Source organism: Garra rufa, chromosome 2, assembly GCF_049309525.1.
Source record: "Garra rufa chromosome 2, GarRuf1.0, whole genome shotgun sequence".
NCBI classification, from domain to species: domain Eukaryota; kingdom Metazoa; phylum Chordata; class Actinopteri; order Cypriniformes; family Cyprinidae; genus Garra; species Garra rufa.
The window spans coordinates 13,627,711-13,647,828 of record NC_133362.1 but is presented as its reverse complement, the minus strand read 5'-3'; the positions used below and the strand labels follow the sequence as shown (position 1 = coordinate 13,647,828).

The window sequence follows — 20,118 nt, the reverse complement described above, 5'->3', positions numbered from 1 at the left end:
CAGCAACTATTTCACTCATCCCCAAACCTAATAAAGATCCAACCCTTCCGTCAAATTACCGTCCTATATCACTTATCAACGTAGACATCAAAATACTCAGCAAAGCTCTGGCACATAGAATTGAAAAAATTATCCCATTTGTAATCCACCCAGATCAGACAGGTTTCATCAAAGGTAGGCATGCATCCAATAACACACGCAGACTATATGATTTAATCCATTATTCATCACTACAGCAGAAAGACACCCTCATAGTCACTTTAGATGCAGAAAAAGCTTTCGACAGAGTCAACTGGAACTTTCTTTTCACCACACTACAAAAATTTGGCTTTGGGGAGTCGTTTATTAACTGGATTAAGATTTTATACACAACACCTTCAGCCACAGTCAACACCAATGGACTAACATCACAAAGCTTCACACTGCACAGGGGGACTAGGCAGGGATGTCCACTCTCTCCATCTTTATTTACCATCTTCATTGAACCCTTAGCAGCAGCCATCCGCCAGAATCCACTCATCAAAGGAATTCACACACCCCAAACCCAACATAAGATTAGTTTATATGCCGATGATATCTTACTCTTTTTACAAAATCCTCAATCATCTCTACAAGAAATAACTAAAACCATTGATTCATACTCTAAAATTTCCGATTATGCAATAAACTGGAATAAATCTTTAATCCTTCCACTACATCAATCTAAATGGGATGTGGCAGCCCAGGTATCACCCATTCCTCTATGCACAGGTCACATCACTTACTTAGGCGTTAGGGTTTCCTCCAGGCTGTCAGAGCTGAATGGACTCAATTTCACTCCTTTATTAAAAACAGTAGAAGATGACCTCAATCGCTGGCACAATTTACCAATCTCAATCCAGGGAAGAATATCAATAATCAAAATGACAGTACTCCCTAAAATAAACTACCTATTTTCAATGATCCCAACACAGCCTACTCTCAATTGGTTCAAATCTCTAGACTCCATCATCAACCGATTCTACTGGAAAAATAAACCACCAAGGATAAAATTAAGCACTTTACAAAAACCCAAATCTTTAGGAGGCTTAGAAGCACCACATTTTTACCATTACTCGCTAGCAAACCAACTCCAATACATATATAAATGGACTCACCCCACTCAGGCAGACACCATTTGGCTAGATATAGAACAATCACTTTGCAAAAACATACACATATCAGACATTCCATTTCTTAGTCAGTCCATTAAACATCACTCATGCTTCAAAGCCTTGACAATAGCTTCAGCTCTGACGGCCTGGTGGAAATATTATCAAATCACAAACTCCAATCTGGCTCCATCTAACTTCACCCCACTCTGGAATAACCCTGACTTCACAAGTAACAAAAAAATACTAAATTTTCATAAATGGGCAGATAAGGGTATCACACATATTAATCACATTTTTAAGTCAAACAAACTGGTTCCATTTTCCTACCTAGTCCAGAAGTACGGTATTGGGAGCAATCAATTCTTGACTTATTTGCAACTCAAATCAGCTGTCTTATCTAAAATCAATAACAGAACCATCAATCTTCACCTTCCTTCCGCAGTAGCAGATTTAGTTAATATATCGTCCCCCAAGAAATTACTTTCTAAATTATACAAAATGATAACCAATTCAAATAAAACCTTAAGTTTACCAATAACCAAATGGGAAAAAGACCTTTCTATTGCTCCTGATACCGACTTCTGGACTCAAATTTGTAATAATATTTATTCCATGACTAAAAACGCCAACCTTCAGCTCATACAGTACAAGACCCTTCATAGAACACACTACACTGGGGAAAGGCTGTTTAAAATGGGATTCACATCAGAAACTTGCGTGCACTGCTCACAAAATAGCCCGGACACATATATCCACGCCACATGGCACTGCCCACCCATTAAACAATTCTGGGAAGATGTCACCGAATCCCTATCCCACCTCCTGGGTTGTCACATCCCATTATCCCCTTCACTCTGTCTACTGGGCGATCTATCAACACTTAATCAGGAAATAACAAACAAAAGGATACTCCTCATAGCTCTAGCCATTGCCAAGAAAACTATCTTCTTGAACTGGAAATCCCGAAACACCATTCACATAACACACTGGAAAAATTTGCTTACAGAATACATCTCCCTAGAATATTTTTCATCTCCATATACATCAGAATCGCAACATCCAACATTAGACCTCAGTCAACTCTTACAAATCTGACACACTTATCTTTAAGTATTCACAAAATATTATTCATATTTATATAAGGTATTAGTAACATGAGTGTTTTCATTATTATTATTTTTATTATTATTAATATTAATATTATTATTATTATTATTATTATTATTATTATTATTGTTGTTGTTGTTTTCATTTATTGTATCACTATATCAGAGAAACATTGAAAAGTAATAAATTGATGGGATGATGTTTTGTATGGACGGTAACAGTTTTCTGAAGATTACATCATTAAATATACATAATTAAAAATTTATAAATATAAATAAATTAAAACTGCACCCAACAAATACCACCCATGTTTTTAATGCACCACATATTGATTTTAATGCACCGCACTCTTCTTTTAATGCACCACTTGAATTCAAACTTACATACATCATATGATGTCTACAATGTTGCCTTGAATGGAGAAGAGGAAGGAGGGAAAAAAAACAAACAAAAAAAAAACATGCACACTGACACAGAAGCTCGGATAGGTGTGGTATGTGTTGGGTATGGTTCATTAGTATGGTTCATTAGTATATTTTCCTGCATACATATATTTAGATAACTACTATTGTGATTATATCATTATTATTATCATCATTATTATTATTATTATTATTAATAGTAATAGTACTGTTGCCTTCATCACAAAACATCGTCACAAAACATCATTGTTACAACTCAAACTTTACTATTGTTATTAATACTACTATTATTATTATTATTATTATTATTATTATTATTATTTATTTATTTATTTATTTATTTATTTATTTTTTATTATTATTATTTATTATTATTATTATTTTATTATTATAATTATTGATATTACTGTTACCATCATCACAACATCATACTGTAATCACCATCCTTGGGATTATTGCTGTTATTATTATTATTATTATGATTACTGTTATTATTGATATTACTGTTACTGTCATCACAAAATATTAACCGTATCATCACTACCTTTGGTATTATAGTTGTTACTCCGATTTATGGCCATTTCTATTATTTTTGAACATGCTAATACTACCTATACTGCTACTACCACTTATACATTATTATTATTATTCAGATTGTCTTGTTCTCATTTCTCATTTATTATCATTGTTGTTGTTTTTTTTTTGTTGTTGTTAGTATAGTTTTTTGTTTGTTTTTGTTTTTTGTTGGTATTGTTTCTGTTGTTGTTGTTTCTGTTTCTGCATTTACCATGTATGTTTTTGCACTCCAAAAAAAAAAAAAAAAAAAAAAAAAGAATTGTGACTTTCTCAAAAATACCTCGCAATCATGATGTCTTTTCTCTGAATTCTAAGTTTACATCTCACAGTTCAGATTTTTTCTTCCCATTACTGCAAATTAACATCAAAATAGTTGATTTCTTGCAATTCTGAGCTTATGTCTTTCCAGAATTGCAAGAAAGTCATAACTGTGAGGAAAAAAGTCTGAATTGTAAGATGAAAAGTTGCATTACCTTTTTATTATTTTTTTTTTTATCTAGTGGCAGAAACAAGCTTTATAAACATATATATAGGGACATAATTAAAAATAATAATAAAAATGACAAAAACACACAGGAAAATGAAACTTTAACTAAATTCAAAATGGAAAAAAAACAACCTAATTCAAAATATTAACAATAACTATAATTGTATCTCAATACTAAAGCCAGCCGTCTTGAAGTCATTAGGTCTGATGATTGCTTGGTTCAGCTGTATGACTGCCACATAATATGAGCCTATTGTACAAGAACAAATGCACAGGATTACACCTAATGATTCTCTATTCTAGCATGAAAATGTCCCCATGTGCACTGCTAAACTCAAAGTGATTAAGTAATTGTTAAAATGGTGTCATTTTGAAGTGACATATGCCTCATAACGGTCTCTAAATTGCGCACAAACCCAAAGCCCATTTCTATCTTTCTGAATGCATCTGTGAGCTCTATACGTAGTCTTTGGTAGTTTTCCTCCCTCCTATGTTTGTCTCTGCAGTGCAGATCTCTCTTGCTGATAACTGCCACTTCTTTGTAGTGCCAGCTCTGCACTGAGCTCAAGCAGCATGAAACAGCACAGTCTCCTCTCTCACGCACGCGCTACGGAGCAGGTTCATGTTATTTTGTAATGGCATCATGAGCGTGTCTGGGACATCGATGCATGACTTCAAACAGTTAGAGATGAAATATGAATGTGTTGCCATCTGGGTGACGGTGGTACAGCTCTGCAGTGCAGCATCCCATTGATTCTGGGAACAGCTCGGATTTTTGTGGATTTCCCTACTTGCGTAACGTGTCCTTGAAGGAAGATACCATGTTAGGTGCAAGTTAAGCTCTGTTGAAAGAATTAAAGCCATGTTGTCCACAGAAATACTGACTCTGGTCAATATATTATTGGTGTTATAAAAATGAGCAATTCTGAATATTTTGATGATTTTATTGGACTTTTTATTTTGTCTTGTCTCGACAATTGGTTTGATTTATTTTCAATGATTCAATGAGTCAATATTTTAAAGTAAATATTTTTACTATTTAAAATAACTTTTCTATTTAAATACATTATAAAATGTAATTTTTTTTTCTGTGATAATTTGGTAAAAAATTCTGCATTCCAGCCATCCAGAACTGCTAAGAGTGGCAGATTCTTTGCTGTAGCATGATAAAGGCCCCCTGAAATTACAATTCATTTATGCTTACACCACCCATATGTTTTCTAACTCATTGTGTCACAAGCTGGGCTTGAACCCGGGTCTCTGGTGTGGTGGTTGAGGATGCTACCACAGAGCCACAGGAGTGATGATGTTGGACCCAAACGAAACACTCGAGGCAGTATTCCAGGAAACGTAGATTTATTTAAAAAAAAGTCTTTGCAAGAATAGTACAACAAAAGTTCTTCTCGGGCCGAGGTATAAACAACAGTCAAAACAAAGAAAAACTCACAAGAGAAAAATAAAGACTCCACGAGGGGAGAAAACAAAATCAGAGAACAATAGTAACTCAGGATACCTTACTTGGGACAGCTTGGAAGGCTATAGCCAGACAGGGCTGGAAACACAGGGCAGGGACTCAGAAACCGAGTGAGAAAGCAGGGGAAAATAGTCAGCTTAAATACTCTAGAGGAAACAAGGCACAGGTGATCTGGATAGCACTAACAAGGACCCACAAAGAAGAACTAAGGCAGTGGGGAACATAGGGGACCTCTAGAGGCATGGAGACAAACTACAAGAGGGCAGGATGCTGACAGGACCCCCTCCTCTAGGAACGGCTCCTGACGTTCCTTCCAGGACACCCAGGCCTCCGGGTGCGAAACTCCCGGATCAAACTTGGGTCCAGGATGTCTTTGGCTGGAACCCAGGAGCGCTCCTCCGGCCCGTAGCCCTCCCAGTCCACCAGATACTGCAGTGAATTCTGGACCCTCCTGGAGTCCAGTATCCGGTGGACCGTGTAGGCCGGCTGGCCGTCGATGATCCTGGGAGGTGGAGGGGGTCTGCGTGGGGGGGCAAAGGGAGAAGACAAGACAGGTTTTAATAATGAGACATGAAACGTGGGGTTAATTCTAAGGGAACGGGGAAGAAACAAACGATAGGAAACAGGATTGACTTTCCTTGCAATGCGGAATGGGCCGATGAATTTCTGGGAGAGCTTCTTAGATTCGACCCGGAGGGGCAAGTTCTTGGTGGCTAACCAGACTCTTTGACCGGCTCGGAAATTGGGGGCCGTCCGGCGGCGGCGATTAGCCTGACGTTGATATCTCTGGGAGGTCTGAAGAAGAGTACGCCTAGCCTTCCTCCAGGTCTGCCGACAGCGTTGGATGAAACGCTGGGCCGAGGGAACACCAACCTGTGTCTCTTCCTCAGGAAACAATGGGGGGGTATACCCGAACTGGCATTCGAAGGGGGATAGTCCAGTGGCTGAGGACTTGAGGGTGTTGTGGGCATATTCAGCCCACATGATGTAGGTAGCCCAAGAGGTGGGGTTGTTGGCCGCCATACACCGCAGGGTGGTTTCCAGATCCTGATTGATCCGTTCCGTCTGACCATTAGACTCAGGATGGAACCCGGATGATAGGCTGGCAGTGGCCCCAATAAGCTTGCAGAAGGCTCCCCAGAACCTGGATGAAAATTGGGGCCCTCGGTCAGAGACAATATCCAGGGGAATTCCAAATACACGGAAGACATGGTTAATGAGAAGCTCAGCTGTCTCCTTAGCTGAAGGCAGCTTGGACAGGGGAATGAACCGGGCGGCCTTAGAAAACCGGTCCACAACCACCAGGATGGCAGTATTGCCCTGGGACGGTGGGAGTCCCGTGACAAAGTCCAAAGAAAGGTGAGACCATGGCCTACGGGGAACAGGTAAGGGATGGAGCAGTCCCTGAGGTCGCTGATGTATAGACTTTCCCTGATTGCACACGGGGCAGGCCTCCACATAGCCCTTAACATCTTCCTTGATGGAAGGCCACCAAAACCGCCGCTGGAGAAAATCAAGAGTGCGAGCAGTACCCGGATGGCACGTCAAGGGAGACTCATGACCCCACTGCAAGACCCGGGCCCGGGCAGATAGAGGTACATACAGGCATCCCGCAGGACCATTTCCTGGGTCAGGATCTTGGGCTTGAGCCTCTCGCACCACCCTCTCCAATTCCCACTGAAGGGGTGCGACGATCCTAGACCTCGGAATAATAGATTCCAAAGATTTCTCCTGTGTCTCGGGGGAGTAGGCTCGGGACAGGGCATCCGGCTTGACATTCTTGGTGCCGGGTCTGTAAGACAGAAGAAAGTGGAAACGATTAAAAAACAAGGACCATCGAGCCTGCCGAGGGTTCAGACGTTTGGCCTGCTGGAGATATTCCAGGTTCTTGTGGTCCGTGAGAACCTGGAAAGGGTGCTGAGCCCCCTCAAGCCAATGGCGCCACTCCTCCAAGGCGAGTTTTACCGCAAGCAACTCTCGATCCCCCACATGGTAGTTGCGCTCGGCATCTGACAGGCGACGAGACATAAAAGCACAAGGGTGTAATTTCCCATCCTCACCCCTTTGTGATAGGATGGCTCCTACGCCCACGTCCGAGGCGTCCACCTCCACCATGAAAGGTCTTTCTGGGTCAGGGATCGAGAGAATTGGAGCGGAAGTGAAACGACGCTTGAGATCCTGGAAGGCTCCCGCTGCTTCCGGACCCCAGTGGATCTTGATTCCTCCTCCCTTGGTCAGCGCAGTCAATGGGGCCACCACAGAGCTGAAGCTTTTAATGAACTTCCTATAAAAGTTAGCAAAGCCGATGAAGCGCTGAACCTCTTTAACCGTAGAGGGAACGGGCCAGTTGAGAACAGCCTCGACTTTCTTAGGGTCCATCTCCACATGGCCGGGAGTGATGATAAACCCGAGAAACTGAGCCTGGGTAACATGAAACTCACATTTCTCGGGTTTCACGTAGAGATGGTTATCAAGAAGTCTCTGGAGGACCCTGCTGACATGACCTTCATGCTCCTCCAATGATCCCGAGAAAATGAGTATATCGTCAAGATATACGAAGACGAAGAGATTGAGCATGTCCCGTAGAACATCATTAATCAGTGCCTGGAATACAGCAGGGGCGTTGGTGAGCCCGAACGGCATCACCAGATACTCATAATGGCCTGTGGGGGTGTTGAAGGCCGTCTTCCATTCGTCCCCCTGCCGGATCCGCACGAGATGGTAAGCGTTGCGTAGATCCAGTTTAGTAAAAATGGAAGCCCCTTGTAACAGTTCGAAGGCAGTGGCCATGAGAGGAAGGGGGTACCGATTCCGAACCGTGATTTTGTTAAGACCTCGGTAATCAATACATGGCCTAAGGCCCCCATCTTTCTTTCCTACAAAGAAGAAGCCTGCTCCAGCCGGGGAAGTAGAGGCACGAATGATGCCGGCTGCCAAGGATTCCTTAATGTAGGTATCCATTGCAGTGCGCTCGGGGGAAGACAAGGAGAAGATACGGCCCCTAGGAGGGCAGGAACCAGGGAGGAGGTCAATGGCACAATCGTAAGAGCGGTGAGGTGGTAAGGAGGTGGCCCGGGACTTGCTGAACACTGCCTTGAACTGATGATAGGTTCTGGGGATTCGAGATAGGTCGACAGACTCTTGAAATACGGAACTAGGGGCTGAGGGACTCTGAAGTAGGCAGGTGAGATGGCAGGGTGAACCCCAGCTCAGAATGGTGCCGGTGGACCAGTCGATCTGAGGATTATGTCTGCACAGCCAGGGGTGGCCCAGGATAACAGGATACTCGGGAGAGTCAATCAGATAGAAGGTCTCCTCCTGCTGGTGTTGAAGGATAGTAAGTTGCAGGGACTGAGTGGCCTCTGTTACTCTCCCTGGTTCCAGAGGTCTGCCATCCAGTGCTGTAACTGCCTGGGGATGAGGAAGAAGTTGGGTAGGGATCCCAAGTTTCTTAGCCAAAGATAGATCCAAGAAGTCACCTGCAGCGCCAGAATCGATCATGGCCTGGACCGGATGCTGGTGGCCCTCCCAGGACAGAGTGGCTGGAACAGCTAAAACAGCATTAGCAGGAGGAGCTCTAATTTTCCCCATCACAGTCCTCCTGTAGCTGAGCGGGGGCATCCGTTTCCCGAGAGCTCGGGACAAGTGGAGCGAAAGTGGCCGGAAGCACCACAGTAGAGGCAACGGCGCTCCCTCATGCGACGTTCCCTCTCGTTAGGAGAGAGCCTGGAACGACCCAACTGCATGTCCTCCTGGGAATCAGAGGGCTGTTCAGGGGCTGGAGAAGCCCTGGACGCAGGAAAGCGGACTGGGGAAACAGACCTGCTCAAAGGAACTTGGGATTGAGACGCCTTGCGCCGAGCCACTCTCCGCTCTCTCAGGCGATTGTCCAAGCGGATGGCCATAGCAATGAGGGACTCGAGATCAGTAGCTGGTTCTCGGGTGGCTAATTCATCTTGAAGAGGCTCGGACAACCCTCCCTGAAAGCAGACCATCAGTGCCTCATTGTTCCATCCACTCCCTGCCGCGATGGTCCGAAACTCAATGGCGAAGTCTGCAGTGCTGCGGGAACCCTGATGGAGGGTAAGTAGGCGCTTGGAAGCTTCCCGACCACTGACTGGATGATCAAAGACTCGCTTGAACTCCTCTTCAAAGGCCGCGTAGGACTCACAACAGGCATCCTTAGATTGCCACACCGCCGAGGCCCAGGAGAGCGCCTTTTCTGAGAGAAGGGTAATTATGTAAGCAATCTTGGAGCGGTCTGTAGGAAAACTTGAGGGCTGGAGCTCGAAGGTCAGGGAGCATTGGGTGAGGAAACCCTGGCAGGAACTAGGATCCCCAGCGAAGGGCTTAGGAGGAGGTAGTCGGGGCTCCGCAACTGAAGTAGGCCTGTTGCAACTCGGGGGTGAAGCAGAGGAAGGTGAAGCAGAGGAAGGTGAAGCACCAGGGAGCCGTTCAAAAAGCTGACGGATGGAAGCCATCACATCGGCTAGAATTTGAGAGTGTTTGCCCATCAGCTCCTCTTGACGACTGAGAACGGCTTCATGGCGCTGATAAGATGACTCGTGCTGGGCGATCACCGCCAACAGGTCCTTGGAGCTGAGTGTCTCTGGGTCCATGAGTGACTCGGTTTTTCTGTCACAAGCTGGGCTTGAACCCGGGTCTCTGGTGTGGTGGTTGAGGATGCTACCACAGAGCCACAGGAGTGATGATGTTGGACCCAAACGAAACACTCGAGGCAGTATTCCAGGAAACGTAGATTTATTTAAAAAAAAGTCTTTGCAAGAATAGTACAACAAAAGTTCTTCTCGGGCCGAGGTATAAACAACAGTCAAAACAAAGAAAAACTCACAAGAGAAAAATAAAGACTCCACGAGGGGAGAAAACAAAATCAGAGAACAATAGTAACTCAGGATACCTTACTTGGGACAGCTTGGAAGGCTATAGCCAGACAGGGCTGGAAACACAGGGCAGGGACTCAGAAACCGAGTGAGAAAGCAGGGGAAAATAGTCAGCTTAAATACTCTAGAGGAAACAAGGCACAGGTGATCTGGATAGCACTAACAAGGACCCACAAAGAAGAACTAAGGCAGTGGGGAACATAGGGGACCTCTAGAGGCATGGAGACAAACTACAAGAGGGCAGGATGCTGACACATTGTGTAGGATCTGCAGCAGTCTCTCCATTTGCAATTAAAGAAAAGCATTATTCTGCAATACAGAGCAAGACATGGCTTGAAGATGCACTCAACTTAAACACACTGTTACATTATGTCCAATCATTCTGATCATGGTCAGACCATATGTATTTATATGCAGATGTTTAATTTCATTGTGATATTTACTTGGCAAATTAATTCGGAGCTTGTGGTTTTGTGGGTAAACACACAAAAGTACTGTCAAGACATTTGTGTGTGTGTCTCACAGAAGAAATCTATGAAAACAAGTGGCTGTAGATTTTTGTGTGTGTGTGTGTGTGTGTGTGTGTGTGTGTGTGTGTGTGTGTGTGTGTGTGTGTGTGTGTGTGTGTGTGTTGGTGCAGCAGGTCAGTGAACCCTGCAGTGTCCAGCTAGAAGAACAGATGCCTGGGATGTCACACTCTGTTGTGACCCAGCTCACGGCTCACGGACATGACAGAGAGAAGCATAACCCTGCCAGTTGCCCACTGTTTGTCTGTGTGTGTGTGTGTGTGTGTGTGTGTGTGTGTGGCTGTGTACTGTAGTACTGAGCATCAGAGGCATCTAAGTGGGCAGTAGGATAGATTTTTGATTCACTGAATCTTTTCCATTTATCAAAAAGACTCATTTACTGATTTACAACATTACACCAGTAGGTGGCCATATTTTATGAATGAGTCATTGTATTATTCAATCAACTGTTTAATTTAATGGAGTCCTATTATGCTCTTTTACAAAGTCTTTATTTTGTTTTGAGGGTGCACTAGAACATGCTCTCATGCTTGGTGGTTCGAAAAACGCATTATTTTTCACATAATTTACATTATTACAATAGCTTTCTCCCCAGGCTGGCACAAATGGCTCAATTAGTTCCAGGTTTGATGAATGTCCGCCTTCCGAAAAACTAAATGTGTTGTGATTTGGTTAGCAGTCCCACTGTGCTGCAATTGGCGAACAGCTTTAGACGGCATTTTAGTACTGCCACGCCCCTTCCCAAAGCAGCAAGTTCTGTGTACAACTTCGCAAACTAGATTAAAGTTATTCTTACGTTTTAAATATGGATATTTTTCTTACACAAACAAATCGGATCATTAAAGGAGGCTTTTACTGAGTAAATAATATGCTACAGTCAATGGCGTGGCTCCAGCAGGCCTACTGGAGCAGTTCGCGGACACTTTAGTCAATGCTTGCATTTATATGAGACACTTTTTTTTTTTGTGAAACTGAAGTGTCATATAACTAAACTAATCTGAAATTTTAACGCAAAACCCAAAAAAACAAATAAAAGAAATCTCTTCATATAAATAAACTAAGGCTTTGCCTGAGTGCTTTCCATTTAAAATTAAAGGCAACCACTGCATTTTAATTACAATCAAAACATATTTGTTGCATACATGCAGGGGTTTTTTAAAATTAAAATTAGATTGTATAAATTGTAAAAATGAATGGTCTGACTTGAGCTTTGTGAAATTATCCTAACACAAACAGCAGACAGGTTGAATGAAACGCAGATTCACTCTCTGACAGCAGGTGGTGCTTATGGAACAGCAGCAATATAGCGTTTTCTTGGTTACCACTGTAAACAAAGCAGGGCTGAGATTATGAATAGTGATCGACCGATGTTGATTTTATTTTTTTATAACGGGTTACGATACCAATTATTTGCATGTTTATGTTCTCGATAACTGATATAACGGATATTTATTACTGTTATTAAGTAAATAAATGACTGAGTGAAGTAAGTCTGTACTTCACTTTGGTTTTTCAGTCATCTTTAAAAAAAGTGATCAGAAATATTAATAATGTTTTTGTCATTCTCTCTCTCCCTCTCTCTTTCTGTCTATCTGCCTGTCTGTCGGTCTGTCTAAACTTCATTATTAACTGCATTAGTTTGCTATCAACGGCTCAAGTGTCATTACTAGGTCTAAAATGATGTTTTGGAACTAACAAGAAGGTGTTGGATGAGCTGCGTAAGAAATTAATCCTACTCACAATAGCGGTTTAAGGACAAAAACTGGACGAATGTCTTGAAATATATAATCTGATCGATGTCTTGAGGTGTGGTAACCATAATATAAGCGGAATAATTGACTTTGGTCCATTGAATTCTTAGAAAATAATGCACACAAATAATGCATTATTTTCTAAGAATTCAATGGCCCGTCGTCAGTTATTCCTTACATAATCTCCCACTGTCAACTGTATCGCGAATCGTTTAACATCTTAACCGACTTGTATTTATCGATTTTCAACCGGCACGGGGTGCATTGTTACATCCGTAGTCAGATCAGATCTTGCCTTATACCAGTATAAAGATATCTGTTCATTGATACGTTCCATCACGACCACATGTGAACTTTGTTGCTTTGTGATTTTGTCATTTACTGCAATTATTCTTTCGAAACTATGAAAAATAGGGATGGGATGGTAAATCTATTCTGAGATCTTCCGAATGCATTGTGACTCTCTTTGGAAACGATTCTAAGCTTAGATTTTAACAGCAGATGGCACTCTAATCTAGTTTTTAACCGCACATTCAAACACTCACGAAGAAGAGTGCTGAAGAGTACTTGTGCGTTCGGCTGAGTCATGTAATTTCACGTTGGCTCAGAATTCTTTAATGGTGCTAGATTAATGTAAACAGCCCACTGTGAGCCCACCTTTTCTAATTGTATGAATGATTGTTTTATATTCAAGTGTGTGTAAAGATTTGGAAACAAGCAGAGCACGGCTGTTTCTAAAGCAAGCAGTGCCATCGGCTGTCTAAAACTAAGCTCAGATTTGCGATGATTCATTTCTCGATTCATGTTGCAACAAATTATTGTCCCATCCCTAATGTAAAACCATTATGATAGCAATTAATTTCTGTGGAAGTCTCAGGAACTGAAAATGTTTGTCCAATCACTGCATTAAGTTTGAATGCAATGATAGAATCTTGTACCTGCCTGTTAACCTATACCTCCTATCCACCAATAGGGAGAGTTTTTTTAGGGAGAATATTAGGCTGAGTGTTAAAAAAGAAGTTCAGATACCGTTACAAAAGTGCAAGTCTAAATTTGAATTCTTGCCAAAACACACAGAGACAGAAAATTGGTTAAAACAAGGATAAACATCGGCAGTGTTTTTACAAGATGGAGGAGTTTGATGGAATGTGTGGGTTCAATTGATGCAACAAACTTGTGAAGTTTCTTCTTGACAGGTAAGCTAAGCTTCAAGTTAAAAGTATTTGTATTATGTTAAAAGTGGCCTACTTTTACTTGTTGAGACATACCTTCACTTCTAGACCGGTAAAAGCTGTGTTTGTTTTGTTTGAGTTGGGGGAGGCATGATGCACAAAAAGGGGTGTTTTGCTTAATATTTTTCTGGAAACTGTCATACGCTACCAACAATTTGGTGTAGCAAGCTATATATATATATATATACCCTTCTCTGTCCCCTTCACCACTGCAGCCTAGAGATCCTGCAGAAGAAAGACTGCAGTTTAACAGACTGGAGTCGCGCCAGCGTTACTGCTCTAGATCAATACATAATAGATTGACCGTAAGTCCTCCTGCTGAATCTAATTGATGAGCTAGCGCTGCAGGTGTCTCCCCAAACAGAGCTTTCCACACTAATGTCCTGACTGTGTGAAGTGCCCAAGTAATCTGACAGTTTGCTTGCAGCCTTCGAGTTAAGTATACAATACTAATCCAGCTCAGTCTGTAAACACTGAGACAAGTGTGCTAAAACTCATCAATAAAATGCTGCCTTGCTAGATTTATAAAGTACTGTTCTTGCACCACTTCAGGAGAATGCATTTGTGGAGCAAGAAAAAATCATTATAAAAACAATGACAATGTTTTGTGTGATCAAAACAATGTTACATTTTTAGTTAAGAAAGAAAGAAGGGGGAAATAGCAGTAGCCTCAAGATATAGTATATCTAGTAAAACTCCAGTAGTTGGTGACAAGTGACTGTCTTTTTGACTGAATGAATTATTGAACTGATTCGTTCAAATAGGCCTACACTCTTAAAAATAAAGGTGCTTTAAAAGGTTGTTCATGGCAATGCCATAGAAGAGCCATTTTTGGTTCCACAAAGAATCATTCAGTCAAAGGTTCTTTAAAGAACCATCTCTTTCTTACCCTTTTTCTTTCACCACAAAGAACCTTTTGTGAAACAGAAAGGTTCTTCAGATGTTAAAGGTTCTTTATAGAATCATTTAGACAAAAAAGGTTCTTCTGTGGCATCGTGAAGCACCTTTATTTTTAAGAGTGTACAAAGATTAATTTAGTGAGTCATTGAATCATTCACTCAAAGATTATGTTTAAAAACAGATTGACTGAGTCACTGCTACTCTGTGTCGCTCGAAGATGTGTAATATGTAAGTACAATATTTATTTTATTAATATGTATACATACGTGGGCCTATACTTGACTCATAAAATAAAAATATGTCTGATGATATGCAATGTACAATAATTTCCCCAAGTCGAGACTTTCTTAATATATATTTGTTTTGTAATTTAAACAAGAATATGTAAACGTCTAAAAGTGAAGCTCGGATGACATCTCTCCCCCTCACTAGTGTGCTGAACAAGAGACAAAAGCACCCGTTTCCACTCACGCAAAACGCCTCTTATTTGGGATTACGTGCATCCAAACACAAACGTATCAGGAGCAACATGTGAAAGTTATTCTTAGACTAAAGCTCTGTATCAAACTGATTGATGTCAGACAGAAAAACATCTCAAAACAACATAGATGTTGTGTCCCACGGCTGACTGCTGTGAAATATATTTGATTAAAAGGCTTCAATTAAATGGCTGGATGTGCACCAAAAACCAACTTAAAACGGCCCACTGGCTTCCAAACAGGGACGCAGAGTTCTTACGAAAGCCAAGATGTGAACAGAAAGAGTTTGGCAGTGAATGTGCGTGAGTCACATCAGTGTAATGACTCACTGCAGGTTTATTACAGCTTCTTACTTCTGCCACCCTGCATTAGATTTAGCGCCTGATGGAGGATAGGCTCAGGTTTACAGATTCCTCTGGTTTAACGTTCTAGCTGAAATGAATCTTAGGACTTATGAGTAGGCTAATAACTAAACACTGAATATCTTCATACAGCAATGTGGTTGTTTAACAAGTAAAAATGCTTTTACTAAAGCTTAATTTGGCGATTTCTGGTTATACAGGGTTACAAATGTGAAGACAAAATTTAGCCGGGAAAATTTTGTCAAGTGTTTCATGCAAACAAAAATGCAGTGCTAGCCATGATTTCCAATTTGCGAACAAACGACTATCTTGAACAGTTTTTTACTAATGAGTCAGTCAAAAGACTGCCACAGAAAAGAAGAAATTGTTGAACAAAGTCATTATTTTTGTGGTTGAACCACTAATGTCACATGAACCTTTCTGTCTATGCAGGGTCAGAAAGCTCTCAGATTTAATGTTCCCAAGCTGAATGAAGGTCTTACAGGTTTGGGAGCACATGAGGGTGAGTAATTAATGACAGAATTTTTATTTTTGGATGAACTATCACTTTAATTGGTTATTCAGGTAATTTGTAGATTGAATCTGACACAGTCAGTCAGTAAATCATTCAGATGTCCACAAATGACTCCCTCACTGAACTGCGAGCCATTTTTCTTTTATGTTTGATTTGAAATGAATGATTGGCTAGACAAAGAAATAGCCCCGCCCTTAAACTTATGCCATTTGTTGAGCCAATATAAAAGCACCACAGCGCTTTCTTTTTTAAGAAAAATCAACCTACAATTGTTTATTTGATGTTGCTGTTGCAAAGGAGAAGTTCACTTCCAGAACAAAAATGTACAGATAATGTACTTGCCCCGTTGTCATCCAAGATGTTCGTGTCTTTCTTTCTTCAATCGTAAAGAAATTATATTGTTTCAGGATTTTTATCCACATAGTGGACTTCTATGGTGCCCTGAGTTTGAACCTTCAAAATGCAGCTGTAAACGATCCCAGCCGAGGAAGAACGGTCTTACCTAGCAAATGATTGGTTATTATTTAAAAAAAGCATTGGTTGAAAAACTCCCATCTCATTTTCTCCCTCAACTTCAAAAATCATTTCAAGATCGTCCTACATCGCTGCAGAAGTACCGACCCAGTGTTTTCAAAGTGAACATGCAAAGAAGGTAAAACACCCTTTACAAAAAAGGTATACAGCGATGTAGGACGATTTTGAAGTTGAGGGAGAAAATAAGATGGGAGTTTTTTGACATACCCTAACTTGAACTGGAAAAATCTGAGTTCAGGCAAAGCAAGACAAGATGAGCTTTTGAGGTTAAAAAGTATATAAATTGTAATAATTCACTAGAATTTTCACTAGACCCTTGTTCCTTGGCTGGGATCATTTGCAGCCGAATTTGGGATCGTTTGAAACTGCATTTAAACAGCATTTTAGAACCATAGAAGTCCACTATATGGAGAAAAATCCTGAAGTGTTTTCTCAAAAAACATAATTTCTTTACGACTTAAGAAAGAAAGACATGAACTTCTTGGATTACAAGGGGGTGAGTACATTATCTGTAAATTTTTGTTCTGGAAGTGAACTTCTTTAATGTGGAATATTAGAAAATATATTAACATCTTAAATACACACCAATAAATTTTCATTTTTAGGTGTACTATCCTTTTAGTGAATTATTTTGTTAGCTTGTAGATTGAATCTGATCAGATCATTCAGATGTCCACAAATGACTCCCTCACTGAACTGTGAGTCATTTTTTTTTTTACGTTTAGATCTAAATGAATGATTGGCTGGACAAATAAATAGCTCCGCCCCTAAACTCACACCATTTGTTGACCCAATATAAAATCACCACAGCGTTTACTTTTTGGGGAAATCAACCAACAATTGTTTACTTTAAGATGCCTTTGCATAATATTAAAGGAATAGTTCACCAAAAAAATGAAAACTCTGTCATTCCAAATCCACAAGACCTTCGTTCATCTTCAGAAGAAAAATGAAAATACTTTTGATTAAATTCAAAGGTCTTAGGGGTTTGGAACGACATGAGGGTGAGTAGTTAATAACAGAATTTTCATTTTTGGGTGAACTAACCCTTTAATGCGGGATATAAGAGAGTATTATAAATATCCTAAAAATGACTCATTTCATATTTCCCATACCTCGTCCTCAAAAGAAGCCCAAAAGGCCCAACTAAACTGCCAACTTCAAGCTTTTAGCAATCATAGAAGCTGCCAGAATTTGGCTGCAGGCAGGCCTAAACAACTGCAACAGTATGAGTAGACCGCTGGGTCTGAGCCAGAGCTGAAACCAAAGATCAATGAGTGTTTAACATCCCACCTCATTCACCATATTACACATAAACATACTCTAGAGTATAGCAGCTTCCGTTGATTCTGCCTTTGCCTCTGAAGCAGTCCATTTAAAGAACTAGAGACTATATCTATGCACACATATGAGTGTAAGAATCAGACTATTCAGAGAACAAGTGATTGCCATTAACAAGTGCGGATCTGTTTCAGAATGAGTTCATCAGTGAGTCAGAGTCGATTTGTAGTTCATTTTTCCAGCTGGTGCTGGTCATCACTTTAGATTGGACACTTGGGGAAGATGGTTACTCATACTATGATCTGTACATAAATGAGATGTCAGAGTATGACAAAGCTGCTTGCTACAAGTGAAACCTTTACAAAAACGGCTGATATTTCTGTCTGTGCTCATTCAAGTTTGATACAAACCACAAAACCAGAGCAAAATGTGAACTCGGAGTACCTGTCTTCTGTCCTGGTTTCTAAGATTAAGGCTAAAAATATGTGCTTTGTAGGCATCTACAAAATGCAAGCTAATACAACAAAAATTAATATAAATAATGGTTTGGAGCACAAATACACACACACACACACACACACACACACACACACACACACACACACACACACACACACACACACACACACACACACACACACACACACACACACACACACACACACACATGTTGGGTTTACATGTTTTATGGGGACATTCCATAGGCGTAATGGTTTTTATACTGTACAAACCGTACTTTCTATCGCCCTACACCTACCCTACACCTAAACCTAGCCCTCACAGGAGATTGTGTACACTTTTACTTCATCAAAAAAACTCATTGTGCATGATTTATAAGCCTGTTTCCTCATGGGGACCTGAGAAATGTCCCCACAAGGTCAAAATCTACTGGTATTCCACACACACACACACACACACACACACACACACACACACACACACACACACACACACACACACACACACACACTCAGCTTCTGGAAGAACAGCATGTACAGGGTTCATACATCACAGAAATGGGAAAGTATGGGACATGTAATCAACCTGATGTACCAAGCAGCTCACTGCTCCCATGACTGCACAGCTATGAAATCAGAACGCACTTAAATCTGATCAATAACAACAATAATATGCACTAAAAGCATTGTACTATTATTAATTTTATAATTGTATGCGAAAATAACGCTCTATTTAAAATGACAATGTACTTTCACTGCAAATATTGTTAAAAAAATGCCAAAATGCCTCACTACAGCAGCTAGATTTTTTCTCTAACTTTGGTTTACTGCTACATTAATGACAGTTCTATATATGCATACATGTATATAAACAGCATGTAAAATGTAAAAATATTGTAGCAGTACATCATCTGCAGTTTTCCAGTCATTTAACACTATTTCAGACAATAAGATGAAGTAAGTGACTAAATAAAGAGTGTGACGTTTCTTTCTGCATTAACAATCATCTGGAATGAAGAAATGACTTGTTTGATGTCTCACTAGAAAGAGCAGATCATTTTCTCAAGAAAATAACAGAATATCAGCATATCTCTTAACTCCATGTCAGAAGTTAAGGTCTTTTTTATAATTGAAAAGTAATGCTTAAATGATTCTTTGAGAAATGGCACTATTAGGATTGGTTCCAAATTATGACAAAAAATCAACAGGCACAGACAGATCTGAATGTATTTTAACCTAAACGATAATCTGTTTAGATTGAAATTCTAGTCATAAAAGGTGCAGAGAACAGCCGCACTGGTGATGCGTAAAGGAGACAGGTGTTTCTCTGTGATGTTACGCTATGTTTCGCATGCTCTCCAGTTCGATTTAAATTACAAAGAAGGTTTTAAAGCATCAGAGCACACTAAACTGCACGTTAAGACATGTAGGAAAGCAGACCGGCGTACAGAATGAGGTTAAATCGCGAATCGTGTTGCGGACGGAGCCCGTTGCGCACGTACCTCTCACTTTGGTCAGGGTGAGCACCGGACTGTTACAGGCGGACAGTGGCGCGACCCGGGCCGAATGTTTCTTCATATTGACGAGCTCGGACAAACGGAGCTCAAGCCGCATCGACTACATCCCTAAAGCTGACTGTGACCGAACTGCTCTCGATGTCTGGTACGCCTCCTCTACCCCTGATCTCTGCTCTCCCCTCCCACTAAACACTCTGCGGTATCCTCCTGCATTCTCCACGCGGGACAGTCACGGTGCTGCAGTTCATTTCGTTTGCCCAATAGAGATTTTGACAATAGAGTTTTTCATCGCTTAGGTAAATAAACCTCTGCTGCAGTGATGATGATTCTGCCAGCTGCGTCGCTGTACTCCAACATATTAACCCCCTTTAGCTGTAAAAATGTCACCGGAGTAAAAGGAATGATTAATCAAGAGAAAATTAAAATAATTTAAAATACAAATAAAACATACACAACAAACACA

At 40.8% G+C, this 20,118-nt stretch overlaps 1 protein-coding gene across 1 annotated transcript in view; it reads right to left on the bottom strand.

The window, feature by feature from the left end:
* The window catches only part of LOC141325192 (solute carrier family 35 member F3-like), a 49,845-nt gene extending 29,948 nt beyond the window's left edge, over positions 1 to 19,897 (bottom strand). The window contains exon 1 of the mRNA XM_073833726.1: positions 19,641 to 19,897. Within this exon, the coding sequence (XP_073689827.1) occupies positions 19,641 to 19,752 (112 nt within the window). The 5' untranslated portion in view covers positions 19,753 to 19,897. The remainder of the gene's footprint in view (positions 1 to 19,640) is intronic.
* Positions 19,898 to 20,118: the final 221 nt, after the last annotated feature.